Below are 26,915 nucleotides of genomic sequence, written 5' to 3'. Positions count from 1 at the left end.
ATATTTTTATATACTTGCAGGGTATTATAATTTCAGTCAGAAGCTTGAAACGTAATGAAGAAATCATTTCTGACCCTTTAAACCATATATATTCTTGGTCAAATTAAAAAAAAAGATAAGAGGTTAAATCGTTAAAATTGTCAAAAGTTAGCAAAAAATTTTATAAATTTAAAAACTTAGTATGCAGAAATTCACTCCGACTTAAAATTAATGCATTTTTGGCTTAGTTATGATTTTTGAAAAACTTTGATTTACCCAAAAAGTTTGCATATAAAATTAAAAAATTAAATTTTTGGTTTTCTTGGTGGCATACGAAGGCCGAAAACCAATTTATATTTCTATTTGCTATCAATATTTTAATCAATAGAGAACCGATTTTGCATTTGAATCCATGATCCTTTGGCAAGCTACAAGGGTATACAAACTTCGGCTTCTCGACGTTAACTTTGTTCCTAATTTGATGTATTTTTTATGGGACTTAAATGGGCTTTAATATTTAACATTTGTGTTTGTACAAGTTTTAATTACTGAACTATTTGCATATAATCTGCTGGATTAAATGTGGTTAAATGTTAATATTTAATTATCAGGATTTTGATTCTGAGTAAATATATTAGGCTTAGCTATGTTTTTATTTGCACTTAATTGGAATGGGATTAATATAGAAATATTTAAATCTCTCCGTTTATAATATTTATTGAATTGATTGAAAGTATTTAGAAAGCAGAAATTTAAGTTGATTATATCTGTATTAAAGGTGTTTAATGGTCACATGAAATTAAATATAATAATTAAATCATGAGATTTCCTGCGCACAAGTCTCTGCATTTAGGGTTTAATTTAATTTACATATTTAATTGACAATGCTCATCCAAGAAAATGACAAATTCCTTCTACAAACCATTTTACTTTAATTACCTACATTATTTAGAAATATTCGATGCACTGCTCACTGGTTGACAGGAGTAATTATAAATGTTATTCAGTATCTTTTGCGTCATCATTCAATGTCATCATTATTTTTCGTGCAATTACTGGGCACTAATTATTTGGGACAACATTTCGCTGTTTTCGTATTTTGACGAAAAATGTGCACTTTGTAATTAAATTCTCCAGTGAATTTTGCAATGCCACGCATCATTTTGCCCATTATTGTGACAGCCAGGTCACGATTCAAGTTAGTTAGCGTTCCATCGACAATGCGATGCCGTAATCATAATTACTTTTGCATAATTTGACCCAAATGGTGTGTGAGGGAATGAGGGGAATGGAGAGGGAAAGGACATTCGGACAGGTCCCGGCGCAATATTCAATTACAAACATTGGCAAATGTTCTAAACATTTCGAGTGTCTGGCTGAAATTAATTTGTTTGTGTAACTGGGCAAACTAACACGAGGTGGAGGTGTGCTAACAAATTGCGTACGTGTACACGTGCATGTACGGGGCGGCGAGGTCCTTTTGGTCCTTTGGTAATTGTAATGCGAGCAAATAACGGAGCAAGGGCCACCCGAATATTCATACACATACACACATCACGAAGGACATTGGCAAACACAGATGCAAACACGGTGCCAGAGATGGAGTGAAAGCAAATGCCAACAGGACGAATGCTTGATGTGGGTGCCTTGTTATTGTCCTGTTGGTGAAAATTTTTTAATTTCAATTTTTTCCCTTCGCTTCGACCGGTTCCAGTTGGGAAACAAGTTGTGTTGCAAATTTGAATTTATGTCCTGCCGACACCTGCGATATCCAGCTGTGGTCAGCTCTATTCAGCGAGGGTTTCATTGTCGACAAAACTTTTGCCACCCAGATTCGAGCACATTAGCTCCATATGACACCTTAAAGTGTTTACCTGGTCCAGCAGGGATCGGAGTCCAAGGCGGGGGAATACCTTGATTGGATCCGGGGGTATGGAAAATGCTTGCTTAAATTGAATTCACAAAGTTATGAATAGTTAATATGCGAAGAAGGGGGAGCTTGATATGGGAATGTGTAAAGCCATAAAAGGTGTGAGAAGGTGCAGAAAGACATTGTAGATAGCTAGGTGATTTTGCTACTTACAGTGACATAAATGTTTATTATTTAATTATAGAAATGCTGTAACATCGAATTTAAAAATTGACAGCTTTGAAAGGCCATTAAATATTTAAAAATAATACATGTTATATGTATGTTGTAAGTTATGTTATAGATATTCAAAGCCATTGCCTTTACACATTTCTCACTATTATTAACAACACTGCAAATACTAAGCCTTTCTACAACCAGAATTCAATTTACCCGTATATTGGAAAATCTAAATCCCCCTTCCTTTGAATTCAAAGTTATTAAATGCCTTTGGTAAAACAATGGCGATGCTCTTTGCATATGAACGCTGTATTAGAGACCAAACTGGACCGAGCCATGACCCCAATCCGTCCAATCCATTGTTCTAACATCGACTGCATTATTAATCAACAACAGGAGCGCGCTTTCTCGCTTCCACTCCCTTTGAGTTCAATATATGTGTGTGGCATCGTTTATATAGAGTATATATATCCCTACCTGAATGCTGTCAATGCAATCCACATTTACCAAAGTATTTTTCATTAGAGCAATTTTTGTTAATTACAGCTGACTAAGGGAAGCAAGAAATGGCAGAGAAGGAGCTGCCATGTCCATAAAGTGTCGGTTTCCATTTTGGGAGACCAGAGGTACATGGCAAGAAATTATATTATATAATGTAGTTAAGAAAATTGTTAGCTTTTGTGATTAATTTTTTATTGGGTCTACAAAAAAGTTAAACTAAATTTAAGACTAAATTTTATTATATTACAAATTTATAGACTGTTTGATACCATCACGGAAAGCTTAAGCCTAAAGTTTTTGGTTTTTTATCTTCAGGATTTCTTATAAAGTTTATAATTCAAGTTTTGTAAAGTTCCCTGAGTTTGTTGACAAATTTAGTGTCCCAATTATTTCTTGCCGTGCAAGTCCTTTGGCTGCAGTCTCCTGTCAATCGATGTTGCAGTTGTTTTGCCGGACCCCGGATTTCGATTTCGGTTTCGCTTTTGTTTTCCTATTCGACTTTGGTTTGGCATCTCTGACCTATAAATCATCTAATGGCCGGGACAGGTTAGGTTCGGTTGGGTTTCCCTGGGTGGGAGACATGCGATTTTTCCGCTGCATCTCGCTGCCCCCCGCGCATGTGTCAATATTTGTGCGAAATGCGGCCGCAGTCTCATCGACACAAACACTCTCCATCATCCACATTCGGTTTCGGTTTTTGTGGGTTTTAGTTTTGTGTTGTCCTGCGAGTTGCAGAAGCACTCGTTGCCCATTTGTCCGAACCAGTGAGGGTGGGGTGGGGGTGGCAACACAAGCTTTTAGTTGTTTAAATTTAAGTTGCATGGAGAAACACAAAAAACAAAGATAGAAAGCAGAAAAAACCCCATCGAAAACAAAGCAAGAGGTCAGAAGTCACAGGCGATTCTAGTCCGCATTGAATATTTTAACTATTTTCTGTCGGCAGTCGACTTAATTTCCGTTTTTATTTTCATTGCCCGATTTCAAAGTTCAACGTTTACATTTGTGAGCGAACAGATGGACATCTGTTTTGCACTTCATTTGTTATGGAATTGAATTTTCTTTGGGCGGTTTTCAATGGCATCCCTTTTCTTTGGGGTTTCCCTTCTCGCTTTTCCCATCAATGCTGGCAGTTCCACGTGGCGTATGGGCAACTTATTTGCCATCTGTCATGGCTCGGTTGAGAAATGAAATGAAATCAAATGCAGTCGACTGAGAAATTGAGAATAAGAGTTCCGAAAGAAGTTTCTTTTTCTTATTCTGGGGGGAAACTTACGAATCGAGCACCCTTTGAGAGTTGTAAGACAATTTGAGTGTAGTTTGAAGCATGTTTTTTCTAGAGATTTAATGGGAGGTGTTATTTCTATTATGACTTGTGGGATTTGTCAGAGAAATATATTAAACAGCTCAATCGATCGACTCTATTTCGCTATTCTCTATGTTTCTTACTCTCTCCCTCTCGCACCCTCTCTCTCTCTCTCTGTTGATCTATTTGTTTATCAGTATGTCGACGGCTCTAAGCGCTATCGCTCGCTGCCTCTTTCAAGCGATAACTCTTTCTCTCTCTCTCGCTCACTCATTCTCTGCTCTCTTTGCTCGTGGAGTATAAATACAGGTAAAACTTTCGCGCGCGACTCAGTCTGTGCGTGGCCCTCCCAGTGTAAACATCTACAAGTGGAAGTGATATTAAGTGATAGTGACTGCCTGCCAACCCAAAATTAACACCTGATGAATGCTAAATAACTGGATAAACAGGAAGAAGAAGAATATCACTTCGATGAATACTATGGAAAGGCTAATTGGAGTCAGCAAGAAGAAGAAGGTAAGTCTTAACCATGACAATTATATTATGCTTATAGAATCAGCTCTTCTTCTTTATTTATGCATTTATTCTTCCTTATTACTATGGACCATTAACTAATTTAATTTGTAGTAGCTTGTATGAGGGATTGCTTTATACTTAAAAGTAATGCCTAACTTAATGATTACTCATTCATGAATATTGATTTCTTAACCTAACCATAGTTTTATAACAGAAGCTTAACTCTTACTTTTGCTACATCATTATACCCTTGCAATGTGTGATTATTTTAGTCAGAAGCTTCCAAAACAATGAGGGAGTCATTTGCGGCCTGATAAATCTTATATATTCTTGATCAGCATCAACAGCTGAATCGATCTAGCCATGCCCGAGAAAAAAATATCTTTTTGACACTTTTTCAAAATTTTATAATGGGTTAAGTCGTTAAAAATGTCAAAATTTAAAAATTTAGTATGCAGATTTGTTAGCCCTATAAAATACTTGTAAAGAAAAGCTTTTCGAATTGAAATAAATGTTTTTTTGACTAAGTTATAATTAATTTCACATTTGAAACAATGGGGCTATGCAAGGGTGTAGACACTTCGGCCTCTCGGAATCAGCTTCCGCTTTGCTTTTACTTGCTGTTATCATTAATAAGAACTCTGAAGCCTTAAACTAAGAACTACATTTCTTCACCTCTAATAATTTGTAGCCCGTAGGTAACAGTGGTCTTCGACTTCATTGTACTTTATATGAATATGTAAATATTTTATTTTCTGTATTAATTTCTATAAAATATTTACCAGATTTCATACAATTCATATTTTATGCCAAATATATTACAAATTGGAATTTGCAAAAAAAGTTTAATGCAAAATAATAATGTTTTTGAAGGGGTTTCATTTCCCAAAAAGCCCAAGAGCAAACTTTTTCCTTCTCACATCCTGTAAATTGCAATACAAACTCTCTCTTTGGGCAAATATTTTTCTGGTTTCCTGGAACGAAAACAGAGGCAACAATTAAAAGGCAAATCTGCAATTGTTTAAACTTTAAACCCTATGACCACAAGCCAGGACAATGGATGGGAAAAGGAGCACACAATGTGGCAGCAAACCGCAAAAGGCAGAGTGGAAAAATCTAAGAGCATTTCAGCCGCAAGCTGCCGCAGGTCCCAAAATAGTCATAAATTTCGAGCATTTTTAACAAGAACCAGACGGCAAATGGGAAATGTAAAGGGCAAACGCAAAAAATGAGGGGAATAAAAAAGAAGAAACTGAAATAAAAAAACACAGAACCGAAGGCCGGCAAAGGAAGTATCTGGAGAATAAGTGTGGCAACGCCTAAGGAGTTTTCCCTTTAATTTACCTTTTTTTTTTGCCATACCAAACCCCAGTTTCCTTTCGTGTCATCTTAATGACACTTTAAAAATCCCCACAAAAGTGCAATCCATTTGAGCCTGGCCGTTAATCATGGACAAACGCAAAGTGCAGCCAGAAATGTAAATAGTTAATGGCCATTGAAGGGCCATAAGTGACGCAAATATATTGTTTTCAATATGGCCAGAGACTGCTGCTGGCTGCGGAAATGGCGGTAAAGTCCGCGTAGCTTCTGCATCCTGCAGCTCATATTGCTAAAGCGCGAACATAAAGTGGCAGTGTCGTCTGGCGATGTCGTCCTTTCGTCCTGTCGCCCAAAGAGTGAGCTGGAGAAGCCAGTTAATGCAGGACATTTCCCTTTGTGCTGCCAGAGGGGGTCGCAGTGAGTGTGCGCAGCAACATTAAAACAGGAAGGGAATATTTAATTTAATGGTGAATATCGAATGGGAAATGCCCTGGATGAGCACTACATTATAAATGCGTAAAGGTAGAAGCATTTTATTCCGCTCGAAGTTAGCTAGTGGAAGCCATTTAAATATGATTAAGTTCTAAGAATTTAACCTCAGTTTATGCTTCTACCAGTAATAGTTCTTTGGGGCTTATTTTTAAGAAAATTTTAAAAGAAACAAAATGCTAAAATATGAAGGATAAGTGAAAATTTTCAGGGGTTTTTTATTAAACCAGTTTAATATATGCTGCAAAATGTATTCTTCTGCTTTTTTTTTTTTTTTTAATTTATTGATAGTATAAATGTGTTATTTCCATATCTACAAATTTGTTTGCGTCTTAAACATATTATAAATACATTGTACTTTGGTACTTATTAGTCTCAGTAACAATACATGAAGCGTTCTAAACTGCTTGACTAAATTTTGGTTTATTAAATAAATATATTTATTTAAATTTAAATTATTTGTTTTAATATTTTTTGAATTTCTTAAACCAGGACTGAAATCATTAATACATTAATTATTAATTTTAAGTATTAATATTGCCTTTCAAAGTACTTCAAAAACATTTTAATTAATCTTATATTTTCAATCCTTATTCAGCCAGGATTGTGGCCTTCTAGGAAGGTGAATTAGGAATATGTTAAAATGAGAACAATTTTAAATAAACAATTTTAGTTAGGGCCTTCACTTAACTATGCTTTTCCAAGAAGGTTTGAGCTCTTAAAATTCCCCTGAATTAACTAAATGTTCGTAGAACTTAAAAAGGGTAGAATAATAATATATTTTTTGCCTTCGCAAGGGTACATGACCGTTGCACATCATAGCCAGCATCCGGGATCCGGATTCCGGATCACGCACGTAGTCACGACCAGGAAACCCACATACTCCAAAAACTAAACAAGAAGCAGGAATGGGTGGCCGTTGGGCGTATGGGTTTTTGGGGCGAAACAGCACGGACATTAAGCACGTCGGCAACATAAATATTTTAATTTTGCTAAAAATTTGTGCTGAAAAGTCGCTTTTTTGCATTAGGAGGAAGTGGGAGTACAAGGCGGATGCCCCATACAAACACACCCTCACACACACACACACACACACACCCTTAGAGCGCAGCATAAACTAAACAAAATGGCGTCGACGAAAGGATGCGCTACGTAACCGAGAAGCTCGTTGTTTTCCCAGCTTTTCCTGCACTTGTTGTTGGCTCGCGTCGCCGTAATGATAAGCGCTGTTAGTGTTTTACTTTAATAGGCAAAATTATGTTGCCTCGCCAGTGGAAAAGGCAGGGACGTACATACACACAAACACAAAAGGCTTTGACTCAAACACGGCTCAAAGGCATAAATTATTGCGGTTAACTGGCTTGGCTGGAGCCGCAAAATGGAGCACGGAAGGCGTTGTCAGAGTCGGGAGTGTCGAGGAAAAACCTAGAGTCACAGCCGGATGCTTGGCTTGATATTGTAATATGAAAAAAAAGGCCTCTACCAAATAACTAGCAAGTCTCGAATGTTACTTAGCTCTCTTTTTGTAACATTTTTGCATTGTTTTTCAAGCTTCGTTTTTATATATTTTAACTCCCTGCTAAAGCTTGCCGAGATTTATGCCAAGAGTTTGAGTTTGTTTTCGCTAGGCTAGGCGTTTTTCAGGCAATTGCGTTTGAACTTCGATGATTAATGGCATATTTTCGAATATAGTTTATCCATAAAGTGTGCAAGTTGACACAAGAAATTCACTTTGGGGGAAATATAATTAAATTTTGGCTCTGATTTATGGCATTAACTATTTGGATAAAGGGTTTTGACATTCTGGGAAGGGCAGAAAGGGATTTATTTCTAGCAGATATTAACACTAAAATATTTATTTTTGAATGCTGTTCATCTTGGTAAGAGTAAACCACTTTAATGTTTATTCTATAAATTTCTAGTGGTTTTGCAATATTTTCCAACCAAATCCATTTCATTAAATACCTTTACATGTTCAACAAATTAAAATTACAATTTTACAAAGTTCAAAATACCTTGGCTCTTGAGCTTTTTCATTGTCTTAATTAAGTTATCGTTGAAATGCCGTGAAAATACCTTGCATGGTCGAGATTAATTTAAATATTTGATAACATAAGCACGGCTAGCCATAGCCAACATAGTCCGGAAGTTGATTACGCTTGCTTGTGGTTTATTACATCCATTTTAAGTGGACCTTAATGAAACAGTTTGCAAATATTTGCGCATATTGCAATTGGCCAAAAGTTTTGCAAAGTTAAATTTTCGAATTTGCTGTTAATTGAACGCTTGTCGATCCCAAAGCTGCCTTGTTTGCACTTCACATTTGTTGTGATTGCCGGGATGCAGGGAGCCAAACAAAAGGCAAATAAATGTGCAAACATGTGCGGGGCCACACACAGGCAAACAACACAGGACAAATGGATGGTTAAATGTGTCACTAATTACAAAATGGCCGGCAATCCATCAGGCGAACAGAGGAAAAATGTCCTTGCCAAATGGTCGATTGGGGGACACTTAATGGCGTTTAATATTCAGAAAAGGTTCTTAACAAGGCCAGCGGCGATATAATGTACTCAATTAAAATGCGAGCAAGACAAAGTATCCGTTTTACCCGGCGACTCTATCTGCGGCTGTGGCAATTTATGCGGCACCATGGCGTATACTTAATTTGACAAATGGCCAACAAAGCGCGGGCGTCTTTATAAACATATATATATTTAGCGGAGAATGCCATTTATTTACAACAAAATATATATATTTAACTCCTAATTAAAGTGGCATTTAAGTGCTATAGTTTTTTCATTGTGCGAATAAAGAAAATTTGCTTTATTTTGCTGAGTAAATAATATATGACAACATATTTGCGAGAATGATATATGCCTATTTCCCTTTTAAAACAATAAGTAATATATATATTTAGTAAATAAAAATGTAACAACCAAAACACATTTAATTGTCAATCGTGCATTTTTCAGTCCGCGATGTCATTAGCCTTGTCTAATGACGACCAAATTAAATGTTCTATTTCTCTGCCTGTTATTTAAATTACAGATGACTTTAATTATAGAGAGCCTGTGAATTATGCATAGCTTTTCATGGCTCATTTGCAATGCATTCGCATTGAATTATGTCCGACACAAAGTGCGGCAACAAATCATATGCCACGAAACGAAATCGAATCAATTTTGCAAATCGAAAATCACTAGCAGGCGCTGACAACTTCACATCATGTCTGGCTGGAATGGCTTGACAAATGTTTGGATTGAATCCAAAATACAGGTGGAAATTCCGTGGCCCAACACGAGCTGCATGTCTGGCTTAAAAAAACTTGAAGCATGCATCACAATGTCGGGGGAAACTCTTCAATCTCATCTCTTCAATCGTCTGTCAATCCATCCGCCCTCCAAGTCAAGTGTTTGGCTGTCTGTCAAACAGTGATTGACGTGTGCGAGGCGTGTCAATAAACCGAGCCAGTCGAGTGCCGCAAAATTGCAAAGAAGCAACTCAGGAATGCCAACCAATTGACATTAGAAAAGGTAAAAGGGGTTCGTTGAGCAAATAAAGTTGATTGTAATCCTTCTAGAAAAATGAAATCAAAGTTCATAAATGTCAAAGCAAGATTAAAGAAATAAAATGTCTGATATAATAAGTTCTTTTATTTGAAAAACTTTTAAATTGTATAGTACAAATTAACCGCATAACCATTTTAATGAATTACGTTCTGCAATATTAATCATTTGTAATTTCAACTTTTATTATATTTGTTTCCGAGTTTTCCCATTTTCCAACGCTGCTTATTTTTACCTCGCTGGCCCTCCGGCTGCAAGTGTTTAAAAATACATGGCGTATACACAGTGTTGTTTCGGAGTCTGTTTATTGTGTCTGTAGTTATTTGACCCCGGGTCAGCTGTGCTGCTATATTTATGTGCCAAGCAGCGCTTAAATTTAAACTCTAATTATAATTAGGGGTGGCGAAGAAAAATAAAATCGAGTAGATTTATTTCCTGGGCGGGGCAAGTGCAATTAATTAAAAGGCAGACTACCGTTGATGGATGGCGAAACCACGGGGGCGTATGTGTAATTTAAAATTAATTTTGCACTAAATGCGCGCCCCACCCGTCGATGGTTCGGAGGATTGGCGGTTCATGCCACATGCAATCGCTGTGCCACATTGCGTGTGTGCTTGTGTGCTGCACCGCGAAACCTTGAAAAGCATTTAAAATTCTTGCCACCTCTTTGCGTCCGTATTTTGACACGAATTTTTAATTGTCTAGTGGGAAATTGGAACATTCGGCAGGCATTTGCACTCTGCGGTTTTCTAAATAACTAAATATCTTTGGCCCGCAGCCGCATTTGTTGGGGTTTTGGTTCAAGTGGGTCTCATTGAGCCACTTCTATGGCTGCAGTTGTCCCACATTCACCGGCTCTCTTTTCCATTCCAATCGCAGCGTTGGGGGCAAAGTTTCTAGATATTATCGCTGACCATTGCCCCATGGGTCGGTCATTTGGTTCTCCTATGTACCTGGGGGCATCCCTCCATCACTCCATCGTTGCAGCATGTTGATTTATATTTATATTTGCTGTCCAAGTGTATCTCGGTGCGGCTCTAAACTGGGTTATGGGGTTGCCGGCGGGCCATAAATTGAATTACGGCTCACCAAATGGTCGAGAGTCGTAAGCGTAAATTATTGTCAATAAAGTTGGGCATTATGAACATTAATGATTTTGATTTTAAGTGATGTGACAAACTAGTTTAAACAAAAAATCAATTGCAATTTAAATGTAAATTTAACAAACTTTAAAGATCAAACATTTAAGTGTAGAATAAAGTAACAAGTCCTTAATGGTTTTTAAATTCTTAAAAAGTTTATATGAAATAACTTATGAAAGCCTTGAAGTATTTAAAGGCATATCATAAATTAAATTAGAAACTATCAAAATCAAGTTTTAATTTAAATATGAATCACATAATAACTGCATATCAGAAATTGTGTTTTTAAAGGACTTCTAACTATGGGTTTTAATATTGATAAAATAGTTTTTCTAACCACGTTTTTCTTTCCAAAGAACTCTAAATAACGCAAAATAACTCTAAACAATTTGTTTTAATAAAAAGTAAACATTTCTATAAAATAGTTTACTAAATCTAAATACTTGAACAAAAAACTTTCGATTTGTTTTCTATGATTTTTCGCCCTGTAAAAATAGACTGCGATTTTGATAGCATAAATATTTAAATAAATCTATCAGACAAATGAAAGCTGGTGAATATTTGTAGTCTGGCTCACCCACACACACACACGCTGAAATTTTTATAAAAAACAATCAATTGGCCGCTCAAATCCCATACACACACACACACACAGAGACACTCAGAAGTACACACAGACCTATGAACGCACTTTTGTTTCTCTTTTGAATGGGCTATAAATGCCGGCTAAAGAAGCGCATAAAAAAACCCTGCCGATATGCTTCAAATGTAAGATAAACAAACCGGCAAAAAGATTTGCTAACTCACACAAATGCCCAGCACACACACACGCCTGACTCCCACTCACACACACTCACTCACATACATTTATAATGGAAAAGAGAATTTCCCACTCAACGCAAACTCACCAAATTTCCCTGAAAAAGAGCGAAGTTTAAATTAAGAGAGGTAGGTTTACTTCAGTTGGTCGAATTTATGCCTTTTTTAGCAAAGTTTGTTAGCGGTAAATTGGATATTCAGATTAGCTTTATTTTATATTTTCTAGTTAACGAGTTTAGTTATCTTTTTGGAAGAGGTTTAACAGTTTGTTTTAAGTAGTAAAATAATTGTAAATAAAGGTAAGACAATATACAAAATATATATACAATTTATAAATAGTCCAAAAATATTAAACAATTACTTTCTTTAATAGTTTAATATTTTGAATACTCAAATATATTATAGGAAAGGATTTTATTATATATTAAAAATATTTCCATAAAGATTGCTTTGAATTCTAAAAGTTGGAAATTACATTTCGTAAAAGAACAAAACAATAGTACTAAAACTTGTATTACAGCACATCGTTCATAGCTATGTGTAGTATCTTTATCTTCTCAAGTGCATACTTAAAATTTCTGTACAACCTTAAAAATTGTGTTAGAAAAACACATAATTCATAAACATATGTATATCCGCATGCTTATACCTCTACAAGTCTATAAAAGATCAGGAATTACACCTGCTTAGGTTATTTTTAACTCCATCCACTATGGATTTCCATAGTTCACACTTATTTCTAGTTTTAGTGATTGGCTTCACCTCGGCGAGAGGAGTTCCCTTTAAATATATTATTGAGGGCGCCAATGAATCCATTGAGAATGCCCCCTGGCAAGTATCCATTCAATATTTGGGAAGTCATATCTGTGGTGGATCCATTTATAGTTCAAGGATTATCCTAACTGCCGCTCATTGCCTAGTGGAATATTATCCCGAGAACTTGGGGGTTCGATTGGGTTCCAGTTATCACAATTATTATGGCAGCCTGGTTGGGGTTTCCCTGATAAGAACCCATGAGAAATACGATTCGAGCTCCTTTGACTACGATGTGGGACTGGTGGCTCTTGACAGCGAACTTGATTTCGAGGAAGTCTTTTCTATTCGGGCCATAAAACTTGCAAAGGAAATACCACCATCGGGATCCAGGACATCTGTGACCGGTTGGGGAATCACGGGATACGGAGAAACGGAAATTTTGCAGTCTCTAGAAACGCATATTGTGGATCTGGAACAATGTAAAATATCTTACAAAGATTATTTGATTACCGAGAATATGCTATGTACCTCAAATGTAAATTATGGAACCTGTCAAGGAGATTCTGGCGGAGCTTTGGTCTTTCAAGGCAACCAGATTGGCATCGTTTCCTGGGCTGAGGGCTGTGCAGACCCAGCTTTTCCCACAGTGTATGCCAGTGTACCAGCATTACGGAAATGGATTGTAGAAAATGCCAAAGATATAGAAGCAAATTAAACTAATTAAAAATATATATTACTTTGAGTGGTAATTGTTCCAGTTGTGTTTTGAAGCACACTTTTGCGGCAAGTGCTTATTGTTGCAGTTTCATTTTAAGTGCGTGGATAAATAATAGAAAAAACAACCTTTGGGGTCACCAAAATGGCTCTAAAAGTGCTCTTGACGACAACCCAAAAATAAAAACGAACAAGTAAAACAGGGACATACAAACACACGAGCAGGGAAAACAAAGCATAATAAATTGTGTTTTTCTTGCTGCCGTGGCTGCTGCACTTAATAATTATAATTTATGCAAGAGTCAACAATTGTGGGCTACCGAAAACCGATGCACACGCAAAAGGTGCACATTATAAACTTGTTGTATATTGTTTTTCTACATAATTGCCACTAAAATGGGTTACCAAGTTAAGTTACTAGAGATGCACAAATATCTAAAAAAGAAAAAAGACCATGAAATTTCACCTGAGGTTTTGCCTGAATTTCCATTCTCTCTTGGTGCAAAGATTAATTTTCCCGAGCGTGATGAAGTGTCTATGCAATTATCATCTAACAGATAGCTTTCCTTTTGGGCAGGTCCTGGCATTAACATGCTGTTGGTCCTTTTGCAATCGCGGCCTGTGAACTTCGGCGGCGGCTTTGAATTGATGGGCTTCAATAAATTTGGGTAACAAGATGTGTGTGTGTTGTGTCAATGTTGTGCGGATTCCCCGTGTGTATGTCTATGGGAGTGGTAACCTGCCTTTTGCAGCCACCACAAAACCAGTTGACACATGTTGCAGTTAACATGGCAAGTGGATGTGGCATCATTGAGAGAGAGGGGGGAACGACATGGCTTCAACTGCCAGTTCGGTGGACTCTGTTTGCGGTGCAAAGTGATTCGCCATTATAGCAGCACCCCAAAAACCCCATTTGGGCCACTGTCTTTGGCACTTTGATCATTTGCCATTTGCCTGTTTGCGTTTTAATTAACTTACACGGGCTTAACGAACACTACCCCTGTCTCTGCCCTGTCTCCCTTCCATCGCTTCGAGTTCAATCCCGGGGAGGCTGCTTATTAGCTCTTGACATGGTTAGGCCCTGGATATTTACGGGCCCATTCGCACTCGCAATTGTAGTTGTGGCCATTCGATCGGTTGGCCAACACCTTGGCCATCAGGCTTAGGCCACCTCGTAAGCTGCTTAGCCGCTGAGCTCTTGATTTCCAAATGAAGTCGGTCACTGCGGGGATTAGAACAATTGCGGAATGGTGCGAGTTCTACCATTAAATTCCTGAAATTAAACCACCTTTAATTTAGCCAGAAGAGAGAAAAGTAACAGAATTTAAGGTTACTAAATTCAGCAAGCATTATACTCTATATATAGTAACAATAACATAAATTAAAATGTCATTAAGAGCTGTTTTTGCCAACTTGCTGCCGGCCCAAACAATTTGGCAAGCTCATTTTTATAATTGAGCCAGAAAATTTATCCAAGCTCTGCCATTAACAGCAACTTTTCTCGTGAGTACAGAACGAATTATTACCCGGAATTTCCCCGCACACACACACACACGCTGACCCACAATTTATTTCAATTGTAGGCAGAACAATGAGGGAAAGAAATGAAATTTTCATTTAATTCATCAATTGAATTTGTATTTTTGGGGCGCCAGCGGAATTAATGGTTTGTCGTTTAATTTTCACGCAAATCCCCGCACACTGACGCACTTGAATAATAAATGGATACTCCAAAGATGTCATTTTTTCGACAGCTTTTCCCCATTGGCACGATGCGCCTTCGCGTCTGCCTGTCAAATATTTGATTTGGCCTTGGTCTAAGTTGGTGGAAATACTTTCCTTTCCGCTTTTCCTCGTCCTTGAAGGCCGCCGCTGGCCACTTGAGCAGCATTCTTTAGCTCTCTCGAGTCGACGAGGGTTTCCCGGGCATAAAAAGCATTTCGATTAGACGGCATTTCTAGGCATTCGAGTGGAATTTTTGAGATTAGTGGACTCGAGATGGACTCGCCTAATTGGCCAGCTTATTAAAGCCATTGAACTTGAAGTTGGGCCAACTTTCGGCAGGGGAAACAGCTGCTGGCCGGAAAAGGAAAACTTTTTGCCCACTTGCGTTCAACTTTTAGCCCCATACATTTCCATATTAGGAGAGCAGCAGAAGTAGCAGCAGCAAGCTGTACAAACATAGTTGATCCAATTAACTAACTAAGAATCACTTAGGTTGAAAGTTTAGTCCAGGACTTCACTCAACACACACGCACAGCACTTCACATTGCTTTGAGGCATCAAAGTTATCCCTTTAAATGCTTACTCAATCAATTCTCGGAGTAGCTCGCAGGATGGCTTATCCTTGCACACTCCACACACTCGTTGTCATTGTCCTGCGAGGAGCTTTTGACGAGACAATTTGTATTCATTGCCACTTTAATATTTAGCGATGCGTAAGCCGGTGTCAGTCACTGCACGTTGAAGTGATTTTTTTCCCCAGCTGGCTTTCCATTTCTTTTTTTAGCATTATTTTGTACTCAATTTCTCTGTTTTATTTTGCATTTTTGCAGAGCTTCCGGTTGTTTGTTTGTCTGCGTTTTAAAGTGCAATAATTTGCATTGCAACTGACATGATATCACTTTGAAGAGCAGTACTTCCCACTGGCACTCACCGACAATTGAGGAAACAAGCCCGTTAGTGGCACATGGCAGCAAAAACAATGTATTTAAATTGCCAGAGAGCTATTTGAATTAACACTTCCGAAAATGTAGGCAATAATTGGCGGGTTTTTTTTATCAGTTTCCAAATGAAATGGATGTTAAATTCTGTTTCTATAAAAGGTTTAAAGTAAATAACACAAGTAATCTGTTTGACTTGGAATTAAGTGTAGGCATTCGAATTAGAGGAATAACATTTGTTTTTATATATAATTTATTTCCTCTAGAGATTCTATATTTACTTCTTAGGTGTTTAAAGTATATAATATTATTTTTCACAATTAAAATTCCCCCTGTCCAGAACTAGAACATCAAAGCTTTGATCCCCGAATCCTTTGACAGGAGCCTCTCTCCTCTTTGCATTGCAACTCATTAAAAATGTTAACAGGGGGGAGCAGCAACAAAGCCAAACAAACGGCAAAGGAGGTTAGCAGTGGAAAATCATGGAAAGATGCCAAGGCAGATGAAGGAAAAGCGGAAAAATCCACGAATGAGTCAAGGTGAACACACTCTTTGGCCCAAAGATCCGCTTTGGCAAGCAAATGAAGCCCAGAAGACTGTCCCTCTTAACACCCAGCATCCAACATGCAACATCCAGACACCTTTCCTTGCCCCCACCTTGCAGGATGCACTTCCTCTAGACGCTTTCGCCTTGCTCCTTCTTTGTTTATTTGCTCGGTGCGTTTTCAGTTGACTGCATTGCTTGTCGCGAGCTGGAAAAGCGGGGAGAAGAAAAGTCATGGGGCAAATCGTGGTGAAAGGAAAAAGGAATGCAAGGGAGAATGCAATAAGTCAACGATTGGCGACAGGCTGCGCAAATGTGTGGCCTAGTGCGAAAAAAACGCGTGTGTACATATAAAAATGGGTTACCAGTGCAAGGCTGCCGAGGGCATATTACGTATACGTACGTTACGTATACGTACTACAATTGCCCAGCGTAATGGAAAGCCATAAAAGCGATTTATGGCAAGTAAAAGAAAGATGGCCACAGCGGACACAGTGGGGTGAATCAAGGTCAGTCCCGGGGGTGGAGAGAGTCTTAACCCCGAGACTCCTTCTTACAGTCGCAGTCGAACTAATTGCTCTCCTCATTAAGAGGAAAGTGCAGCAGAGTCAATGCAGTGGAATGATAAGGTGGCAAAAGGCCTTCTTGAAAAACACCTCGAAATGGTTTAAAAAATAAAATAAAGCAGGGAACTTGTGACGACCAAGTTTAAGTTGTATTTCAATATTTTCCCAGGCAAGAAACATCAAATTTGCTTATTATAATTACCTCGAAAAGGGTAATGCTAGGGTCGATCTATAGTTTCCTCTCTTGACTTGCCATCTTCTTTTCCGCCCGCTCATCGAAATCATTGATTGAGTTTTGGGATTTGTAGATATCATTAACTGTCCCACATGACATTTGTGTGTGTGTTTGTTTCCATGTCCCCGCCTGATTCGCCATTTATATTCACGTTCATGTCACCCCTGGCCAACGAGCTCCATTGTGTCCTTTGGGGTTGGGCCGCAATTAATCGTTGAAAGGATTACACGCCCCCGGAGCAACTCGATGCGACTCTCGTCTGCGCACTTAAGTGATGCTAATTTATGGCCTTGGCACATCTTGTTTGTTTGCCATCTCCGATGAATGGGCTTTTCCCCAGGGACGTTCTTTTCCCTCCCCCCCAGAATTTTCCTCGTTTGCCGCTCGATGGGTTAGTCCGAGATTGTGAGCAGGAGTTTTTGCGGTAAGTTTTTAAGCCAAGATTAGGCGGCTTTGTTGCCGGTTGTGTCCACCCTTGTCTGTGACTTTGTTCGGTCACATTTCAATTCAGCAGATCTAGGATAAGGGAAAAATATTGTCATTTGATTAATGATTAAGAAAAGTATTATAAATTCTGATATTTTTGAGGCATTCATACCTGGAATAAGAGTTATCTAAATCTTACTTACTCTAATTAATACTAAAGTTAGTTACAGAAAATGTAAGAATCTAATAATAGATTCCTCATCTTTCTGGCTAACTCAAAGACATTTAAACGGGTCAAAGGACACCAACAGATACAGATACATTTGCATGCCATCAATTTCATTTGATTGTTTTTGTTGTTGTGGCTGCGACACCAAATTGCAACCGCATCCGAATCCAACCACCTAATCAGCGTGTGACTCGCACACTAATGAACTCCGGCCGCCAATTAGCCAATGGAAACGCCCCTTTGACCCCTGACCACGTAACCCACCTGACTCCATGCCATGGAATAACCACCTGTCCTCTTGATTGGATGGACAAGATGGCATGGAGGTCAGGCTGAACCAGGCTTTCTCCCGATGCCTATCGCTTTCCATTTAATGTCCTCAACTGTCATCAGTCAAAGGAGAGCCATGCTCTGCCACGATAGCCTTTCCTTTGAGTTATTCTTGGAATGTCCACGGTGTTTCATGGTGGTTCTCTTGGCGGGGGAACTGCGGGTTTGAGTGGGTTTCTGTGTCGATTTATTTTTGTTTAAAGATTTTCTGGGAATGTAACTAATTTTAACCATTTTGAATTGAATTAACGTGAATGGATTTATCTGCGTTCTTTGTAATTCAATAAAATATTAAATGCTGAAATATAGTTACAATTAAAAACAAAGTTTGGAAATCTTAAAGAAGCTCAAGTTAGGTTCCAAGTTAATAAATTAATACTAAAATAGTTTTTATTGAAAATTCACTTATACTTAGGTCAAATTTACACCGGAAATTTCGGGACTTATACAACTGTCTGGTGTGTTACAAAACTCTGATGAGCTACAAATACAACTGCTAGATGAGCTATTCAAATAACTGTCTTGCGAGATATCCAAATGAATGCATTGATTTTGGTACGCGTTCTTTACCATCTCCACTATATCTTTCAGTAGCAAATATGCTAAAATAAAAACTATAAAAGTGAAAATTAGTATATATTCCGTAAAGGCATTTCCAATAATTACCTGCAAGCAGGCAGACTATGATGATAAACATGCATTTAATTCCTCTTCTCCTGCATGTTTTCGATATCGAAGGTACTGCACACTTTGGACAGACAGGTTTCATCCGATGACCTCTTTCCAAGATCATTTGCTTTAAGCAAGGTGCCTCTGGACCACATTTGGTTAGGAAAAGTGGCTTGTTCTCCAGTTTAATGGGCAGGCACTTGGTATATACCTGATCCCGGGAAACTGTTCGGAAAATGGCCAAGGGAGTTTCGCCATTAAAACTGTTATCGGGCTTGAAAAAAGACTGAATGTTTAAATAGTGATTATACTCCTGATCCTCGTCAAAGTCGAAGCACTGCAGGCAGATGCGGATTTCAATGGTGGCATAGGGTTCCACCTTCCCGGCATTGGGTTTCAAGCGATAGTGCCTATAGGCATTCGATCTGACCTTAACGATTAGGTTAATTAGTATTATTTATAAATCTTAAGTTTCAACACTAATCACCTTGAATAAAACCACTAAATGGGTGGGATTCAGCAGGGTTACTGTTCGCCTCTGTGGACCATTGTATGGGGCATAGAATATCAGTTGTTGTGGACTCACGCTCAACAGCTCCATTCTCCCTTAGCAATTGATTTTGACTTTTGGCCGTCGGTTTCCTTTTTTCCCTATTTCTCCCTCCCTGAAAACGGAAAGCAATCGAAATGTGTCGGAAATATGCCAGCAATCGGAATGTTTTTGACAGCATTTGCATATGCTGCCCATCGTTCCGAGGGCAATACATGTTTCTGCATTTATTGCCACCAGCTGGAGCACTCTTTATCCACATCCCACAGCCCACTGACAATGCCAAACCCCTTTCCCCATCCCGCAAAATGTTGCAACAGAATCGCTGACCAAAGCTGGAGGCATCATCACGCATTAGCATTAGGCACTGGTCATGTGGTGGGCAACGCTTTGAAATTATTTGCAATCCATTGCACTGGCCCCGGACTTTCCCTGGGATTTCGAGAACGGATGATGAACTCGGCTGTCCAATTGCGTTTTTGGGTCATTCGTTTCCTCGTGGAGGAGGGAATCGGGCGAACAATTGATGATATACCACATGTGGCACACTGGATAAATGATGACATTGAGAGGGGTTTCGTATTGATTCCCTGCTGTTCACAAAGGGTATTTTCTATTACCCCCTTTCCAAGCCATATTTTAGCTTTTATTTAATGTTTCTTTTAGGACCATTGTGCATTGAAAACCACCCACCAGTTTGCCCTTTCGGGATTTCCATAAACATTTATTAACAACTAACTTTCACCTGTCAATCAAGTCTATTGTTTTCTAGGCTTCGCTCCTGCGTTTAACTCTATCCTCCTCCCATTTCCGCAACCTGTTTGCTGCTCCCCCATTATCCATTGACTATGTCATGGATTAGCTGTCCGTAGTTGACCATGCCGTGGGCATTGATCCTGCCCTCTAGTAATTCATTCACCTCGGCATCACTCATACAATCCTCGCAGCATGTAAGGATACGCCGGAGTCGGGCTGCAGGCAAATAACCGGAGTTGTCCACATCGTACAGCCGCAGGCTGGAAGTGAAGTCCAACTCCTGGGTCTGTTTCCTTCGTGCACTCGGCTTGGTTGCACATTTCCCAAGGCTGCTGTATATGGTCATTACCTCGTCGAAGGAGATGCGACGAATAGTGCCAGCCTCCAGTAGACGGATGTGCTTCTTAACCACCTTCTCGCTGGGATTAGCGCCCATTGCCCTGAGGCAGTCGCCCAAGGAGCTAATGGCGATCTTGTTGTCTCCCCGACTGTCGTGCTTTAGGAATATATCGTGCATTTCCAGGATGTGACTTCTCTGCGGCTTTGGACGCGGAGGCGGACCTGACCGGTTGCTGCTCCTCCGGCGATTGAAATCCGCTTTGGCTGATGAGGAATGAATGGATGAGGTGTAGCTGGTTGCTTTGAACATCTTGGAGCAGGCTTGAAACACGTCCATGGACACGGCCAAGTCTTACGGTTATGAAAAATGGGATAAATGATGGCCAGCAATATTTGGTGGGTTTGCGATTGAAATTAAAGGACATACATGGCACTGGAAGGTATACGGAAACCGGATATGGGAAGACACTGAAATATGATTATGCCGGACATGCTGTGACAGGTGAAAGTAGAATGACTTGATCCAGGAATCTTAAAAGTGTCAAACCTTATAACATTTATTGTATTAAAATATTACAAACCCTATAATTTTATAGGTATATTGAATTATTTGAATACTTCTAAATGAACAGAGAGAGGGACTTAGAAACTGGAGACCACTTTAACGATCCAGTCCTTGAAGAAGGCCACATCAGCATAGATTCCCGGATAGTTGGAATCGGCGCAGCCATAGCCCCAAGAAACAATCCCAATGAGTTGGCCACTTTTAATATCGACCAAAGGACCTCCGGAGTCACCCTGGCAGGCATCTCTTCCTGTTGCAGCGGCACATACATTATCCTTAGTGACAGCTTTCTTTTGAGAGGCCAGAGCCAGGGTACACTTGAGGTGATCCTCGATGACAACGTTCACACCTCGCAAGTAAATGCTCCCCTGTGAGAAAGAATATTTCCTTCCCCAACCACTCACAATAGCTTCGGAACCGGGCTCCGGCTTCTTCTGGGCCAGAGGAATCGTCTTCACATCGTTCCCCAGTTGTAGCGGAGTTTGTAGAAATAGAACGGCTATATCATAGGGATCAGATCCATAAACAAACTTGTACTTGTGGTGGGGTACGATCTTCGCAATTCCAACTTTCTGGCCCCCGAATATCCAGAGCGATGAGCCGGCGCGTACTGATAAGTCATTTGCATTTTTCTCTCTCATACAGTGGGCAGCAGTCAGGATGATCCGCTCGCTGTATATAGCTCCACCGCAGAATTGAAGTCCGTGGTGCAGGATGGCGACCTGCCAAGGTACCGTCGCAATGGACACTGGAAGTCCTCCCACAATCCGTTCTTCCGGTTCAGTAATCCTTTGAGCGGAAACCAGGACAACTGCCGAAAGCAAAATCCAGCACTTTAAAAACATTTCTAGGCTAACTTTGTTTAAGGGTTTGTTTCTCCTCTGGTGACTTGAAATGCTATTCTTTCTTTTATATAGTTTGTGAAAAATATCAGTTGCCTTCTAATGGCTTTAAAAAGTATGCAAATAGTTACTTATAAGATAAGCTTAATGTTTCCATATCCTTGTAAGCTTTTGTATAGAAAGTTAATTATAAACGATTTTTTTATTTATTTTACCCAATAAATCATGTTCGAAAAATAGTTGTAGATAGTTATCTATATTGAATTTTGAAATGTTTTAGGAATAATAAGAAATAATAGTTTGTTTGTATATATTTAAAAGATAAAACGGCTCCGTAATCGGTCGTATTTCGGAAAATAATTAAATTTCCTCTCGTTTTTTGTAATTAACTAAAAATATTTAAATGAAATATTCTTATTAGAAAAGATAAGAATTCGTAAAGTTTTCTACTTTACTGAACCCTTAAATTTCTCCGATTTTTTGGCTCTATAAAAGGCTAGCTCTTCGACTCAGTTTACAACTCAACTTAAAATTCGAAATGTTGGAAAAGTACTTTATTATTCTCTGTGCAGCTGCTCTTCTGTCGGCAAAAAGGTTACCCGAACCGGAAGTACGAATCATTGGTGGAGATTACGTGCCCATCGAGAGTGTTCCTTGGCAAGTGGCTCTTCTGAATGAAACACATACTTGCGGAGGTTCCGTCTACAACGAGAGAGTTATCCTGACTGCTGCTCATTGTGTTGAAAACCGCAATCCTGCAGATCTCTCAGTTCGTGCTGGATCCTCTCTTAGGCACGCTGGAGGACAACATGTCGCGATCGACCATTTTATTCAGCATGAGGATTATAACGATACAACACTTGATAATGATATAGCTGTAATATTTCTGGCCTCTCCCCTTGAGCTGGGACCAACAGTGCAGCCCATTGAACTGGCTGAGAATACGCCACCACCAAATACAAATGTTTCGGTCACAGGATGGGGCTCTCTGCACGATAAACCGTTCGAATTTTACAAGGAAATTTTGCTGGGAACCAATCTTACCATCGTGGATCGCAATGTTTGCAATAAATCTTATACTGTTGGCATCAATTTTTCTATCGCAGAAAGCGCGATTTGTGCTCATGCCATTGGCCGCGGAGTTTGCCGAGGGGATTCAGGAGGACCAGTGGTTAATTGGCCGGAAACCGGAAACCCGAAACTAGTTGGCATCGTATCTGGGGTGCAGAGATGTGCTGGAGAACTTCCCGAGTTTTATACTGACGTTGCAGCTCTGAGGAAATGGATTATTGATACTATTGAAAAATATTTTCGTTCTTCCTAAATCTTTATATGAATTATTCTATATTCAATGTTTTATTCTTAATTGATTAATATTTTGATTCAAATATATATATCTTTTGGCAGCATAATTCATAACTTTAAATTTTGATTGCAAATTTAAATATATAAACGGCTTGGTTTCGGTTGGATTCTCTGGTCTTTGTATACCAAGATGAATTTATAAAGTATGTTTTTTCTAAGTCCAAGTTTATCAAATATCATAACTAAGCCAAAAATGCATTAATTTCAATTCGAAAAGCATTTCTGTGTTATTTTTTTAAGGGTTAACAAATTTGGATTCAATTTTTTGTGAAGTTTTGACAATTATCTTTATCTTTTTTTTGAAAAAATCGAACAAATTTCAAAATTTTATTTTTCTGCGGGACATGTCTTAATCGATTTAATATAATATATAATATATGATCAATAATATATATGATTTATAGGGTAGCTTGTGACTAAAATCATAATACCGTGCAAGAAGTTTATTTGAAGCTGTATTTATTATTTTTGTGTAATAACATTCTTCATTTCATGAGCTTTAAATTGCTTTTACTTCCTTCTTAAGCCAAGACAAGGTGAATAGATCTCTTTCGCGGGTCAAAATAGGTGCCAGAGTGTCCCAAATCAGTTGGTGATAGCTATTAAGCAACTTCACCTCCGCCTCGGACAAGAGCTCCTTCTTGATCATCTTCGTTTGCTTCGGGCACATGGTGACTGTTCTGAAGGTCAGAGCTCCAAGATTCTTAAAATTATATGCCGTTTGGGCGGGCACAATTTGGACGATGTCCTCGATACGGATGCCGAACTCATCGTCTTGGTAGAAGCCAGGCTCATTGGAGATAAACATATTCGCCTGCAAGCCGGGATCGTCGACATCATAACCTGAACCCACGCTCATGGGGCCCTCGTGTACATTGAGATAGTGACCAACGCCGTGGCCAGTACCATGACCATAGTTCAGTCCAACATCCCAAAGGGCCTTCCTTGCCAGAGTGTCCAGAACCTGACCCTTCACTAAGGCGGGAAATATAGCGGAACCAAGACTCAGCTGCCCCTTAAGGACACGAGTGTAGGCCTCCTTTTCAAAGTCCGTGGGTTCACCGAAATGAAAGGTTCTCGTAACATCCGATGTGCCGTCCAAGTACTGAGCTCCCGAGTCGCACATGTAGATCTCCTTGTCGGTAATCCTCCTGTTAGTGTCGTTTCTGGGAGAATAGTGAGCCAGAGATGAATGCGGTCCAGAAGCACTGAGTGTCCCAAAGCTTGGGCCTACATAGTTTTCTTTTGATCTCCGAAAAGACTCTAGTTTTTCGGCGCCGGATATCTCGTCCACCTCATTGCCCAGCTTCAGTTGGTGTTCAAGCCAGGCAAAATACTGGCACAGAGCCACTCCATCACGGATGTGACTATTGACGAATCCCTGGGCCTCGACTTCGTTCTTAATCGCCTTCAGTAGGTTCACGGGCGTCAATGCCTGGAGTCTTCGATCCTTGGGAATCAAGTCGGTTAGGTAATAGCTGCTGGTGGGAGATATCCAGATGTGAGACTTCTTCTTCAACACGATTTTACGAATCTCCAGGGAAATTTTGTCATAGGAGGAAAGCGTTATACTGACATTATTCCTCAGCTGATGATTGTCAAAGTCAGCGGGGATTTTCGCCAAGTCCACAAAGAGCTGTACCTTCTTCTCGGTCACAATCAAGTAGGAGAAGAATACGGGGTTGTACTCAATGTCTGATCCTCGCAGGTTGAGCAGCCAAGCGATCTCATCCAGGGCACTGACCACCAGTGCGTCCACGCTCTTCTGCTTCATCTGCTTGCGCACATCTTCCAATTTCCTGGCTATAGTCACACCCGCGAACTGTAGGTCGAGAGTATTTATGGGATTGGCATTCTGGGCGGGTTGATCTTCGCCCCATACTTTGTCCACAAGGTTGTCCTTGATGGGCACCAGTTGGATTTCCGAGGAGATCAGTTCGCTTTCGATGGACTCCCAGGAGCGGAACGACATCAGATGGGGATCCACGCCCACTAAGCTGCCAGCGGTGAGGTTCTGAGCCAACCAGGTGCCAATGGAGGGAACGCCATTCAGCCCTTGCTTCATCAGTTCCCAGTTCTCGTCCAGCTGCTGCTCTGCCTGCAGGTGATACCGACTGTCGGCCCAAAGGAGGGCGGCATTGGTGGTCACCACTGCTATTCCTGCGGATCCATCGAATCCAGTGACAAAGGCACGCCGCTCGTCATGCCGACTCAGATACTCCGACTGATGGGCATCGTTGGAGGGCACTATGTAAGCTGCTATACCCGTGGAGTTGCCCACTTGGACATTCTTCATGAGATCCCTCAACTGGGCCAAGATCTGTGTAGTGTTCCTGGTGTGGCGTTCTCCTGGTTCGGGAATCTTATTCGCAGACAGAAGAACCGCTGCGGAGAGAAGAATGAGGCATTTTATTAACATTTCGACCTTGTTGGGCTTCTGTATTCTTTTGGAATTATTCTTTAGACGTCTGAACTGGGCAGTGAACCACTCTTTTATGGCGACAGGAAAGCAATGCCAGCAGTCCATTAAGCGGCTCTATATATAGTTCTCAGTTGTAATCTAGCTAGCTTTATGGCTTCTTATCAGCTGGTTAATAACAAAGTACACAGAAAGAAAAAGGGTAGTCAAAAGATTGCAAATACGATAAGGAGTACCAGTACAATTTAATTACATTTTCAAGAACATTTTCACAGCTTTTAAAAGAGCCATTTCTATTTCTTTAAGTGTTTCTGATGAGTGAATATGCAGATAATTAACTAATCTGAAATTAGTAGGTCGCATGCAGCCGATAACTTTAATTTATTATGGTATTTATTAATCAACAAATTTTACAAGAAAGTTAAGCTACCGAAAGGTAAATAGTCAACAACTTTAAAATTAAAAAAAGAAGCTCACTCAGTTAAGATATTTAAATGAGCCTAAACCAGTTCAACGTGTTTATAATGAGTTTTCAAGACGAGGACTAGAACTGCACTCAAAGAAACTGGCTAAACTGCTCTCTAAAGAACTAGAAAAATTTAACAAGAATGTAGGAACAATGGCAAATAGTTTGTCATGTTAAATCATATCCTTAACTATTCCAGAATATTGATATTGATAGTTTCAAAAATCAGCAGATCATAAATTCCTACTGATTTCATTTGTTGACATATTTTAATTGATTCAATTCAATTGAGCTCTATTTATTCAATCAGATATTTAATAAGATTTAAAGATAAGTCGCCTTGCAATAATGTCACAATCTTTTTACGCAATCAAATGAATCGTCCTCCTCCTCTTTGCTTTAAGGACTCGCTCATCTATACATTCCACTCACCCATTTCAACATCATTAGGGAGAAACTGCAGTTTGAATTCAGGATGAGATCCTGTTTCTAATCATTTTGCACATCGCATGAACGCATTTATGCAATTTGATGCTTATGTAATTATCTCGAACGAATAGTTTTGCACTGCACCAGTGGATAGATCGATTACCATCGATACTTTACTCAACACCCCCCGTGCCCCCCCATGAGAGTCCTTGTGATTCTGCTGAGTTATCAGTGCTGGTCCTGCTGCCCTCCCTCTACCCCCCTTTTGGTGCTTATAATGCACTTTGCATGTAAAATATTTAATTAAATGAAAAATAGCAAAACC

General features: G+C 39.4%; 5 protein-coding genes and 1 pseudogene across 7 annotated transcripts; 2 read left to right on the top strand and 4 right to left on the bottom strand.

Annotated features, from left to right (window-relative positions):
* The first annotated feature begins 7,398 nt into the window (after positions 1–7,398).
* Positions 7,399–13,198, top strand: LOC110182289 (trypsin delta-like). The gene is made up of 2 exons (XM_020950306.2): positions 7,399–7,425; positions 12,386–13,198. The coding sequence occupies exons 1-2, from the start codon at positions 7,414–7,416 to the stop codon at positions 13,196–13,198; spliced, it is 825 nt and encodes a 274-aa protein (XP_020805965.2). The 5' UTR covers positions 7,399–7,413.
* Positions 13,199–18,550: 5,352 nt separating this feature from the next.
* On the bottom strand, positions 18,551–19,577 carry LOC110182291 (uncharacterized). The gene is made up of 3 exons (XM_020950310.2): positions 19,347–19,577; positions 18,857–19,289; positions 18,551–18,804 (listed from the first exon to the last, which is right to left on the bottom strand). Exons 1-3 carry the CDS (start codon positions 19,458–19,460, stop codon positions 18,602–18,604), a joined length of 750 nt encoding a protein of 249 aa, XP_020805969.2. The 5' UTR covers positions 19,461–19,577; the 3' UTR covers positions 18,551–18,601.
* A 528-nt stretch (positions 19,578–20,105) lies between these two features.
* On the bottom strand, positions 20,106–21,020 carry LOC110182263 (myosin-2 essential light chain). Its single transcript, XM_020950281.2, has one exon. The coding sequence runs from the start codon at positions 20,839–20,841 to the stop codon at positions 20,245–20,247; it is 597 nt and encodes a 198-aa protein (XP_020805940.1). The 5' UTR covers positions 20,842–21,020; the 3' UTR covers positions 20,106–20,244.
* A 16-nt stretch (positions 21,021–21,036) lies between these two features.
* LOC110182264 (trypsin alpha) lies at positions 21,037–21,940 on the bottom strand. Its single transcript, XM_086832605.1, has one exon. It carries the CDS (start codon positions 21,912–21,914, stop codon positions 21,147–21,149), a length of 768 nt encoding a protein of 255 aa, XP_086688731.1. The 5' UTR covers positions 21,915–21,940; the 3' UTR covers positions 21,037–21,146.
* Positions 21,941–22,419: 479 nt separating this feature from the next.
* On the top strand, positions 22,420–23,323 carry LOC110182280 (trypsin delta-like). Its single transcript, XM_086832610.1, has one exon. It carries the CDS (start codon positions 22,450–22,452, stop codon positions 23,233–23,235), a length of 786 nt encoding a protein of 261 aa, XP_086688736.1. The 5' UTR covers positions 22,420–22,449; the 3' UTR covers positions 23,236–23,323.
* A 395-nt stretch (positions 23,324–23,718) lies between these two features.
* LOC110182259 (xaa-Pro aminopeptidase ApepP pseudogene) lies at positions 23,719–26,090 on the bottom strand (annotated as a pseudogene). Of its 2 annotated transcripts, none has more exons than XR_015271678.1 (2): positions 25,949–26,090; positions 23,719–25,863 (listed from the first exon to the last, which is right to left on the bottom strand). The product of XR_015271678.1 is annotated as a xaa-Pro aminopeptidase ApepP pseudogene, transcript variant X1 (transcript). The 2 variants fall into 2 exon arrangements; XR_015271679.1 differs by having other exon boundaries at positions 23,719–25,661; positions 25,949–26,088.
* Positions 26,091–26,915: the final 825 nt, after the last annotated feature.

Source organism: Drosophila serrata, unplaced genomic scaffold (assembly GCF_035046125.1).
Source record: "Drosophila serrata isolate PLE 108 unplaced genomic scaffold, ASM3504612v1 contig_249, whole genome shotgun sequence".
Taxonomy (NCBI): domain Eukaryota; kingdom Metazoa; phylum Arthropoda; class Insecta; order Diptera; family Drosophilidae; genus Drosophila; species Drosophila serrata.
This window is presented reverse-complemented; position numbering and strand designations above follow the sequence as displayed.

Excerpts from the sequence above, each read along its gene's own strand:
- LOC110182291 (XM_020950310.2), bottom strand. The coding sequence starts at position 19,460 with ATGGAGCTGTTGAGCGTGAGTCCACAACAACTGATATTCTATGCCCCA. Across the intron at positions 19,290-19,346 it reads ATTTAGTGGTTTTATTCAAG|GTCAGATCGAATGCCTATAG; the intron begins GTGATTAGTGTT and ends CTAATCGTTAAG. Across the intron at positions 18,805-18,856 it reads CATAGTCTGCCTGCTTGCAG|TTTTTATTTTAGCATATTTG; the intron begins GTAATTATTGGA and ends TCACTTTTATAG.
- LOC110182263 (XM_020950281.2), bottom strand. The coding sequence starts at position 20,841 with ATGGACGTGTTTCAAGCCTGCTCCAAGATGTTCAAAGCAACCAGCTAC.
- LOC110182264 (XM_086832605.1), bottom strand. The coding sequence starts at position 21,914 with ATGTTTTTAAAGTGCTGGATTTTGCTTTCGGCAGTTGTCCTGGTTTCC.
- LOC110182280 (XM_086832610.1), top strand. The coding sequence starts at position 22,450 with ATGTTGGAAAAGTACTTTATTATTCTCTGTGCAGCTGCTCTTCTGTCG.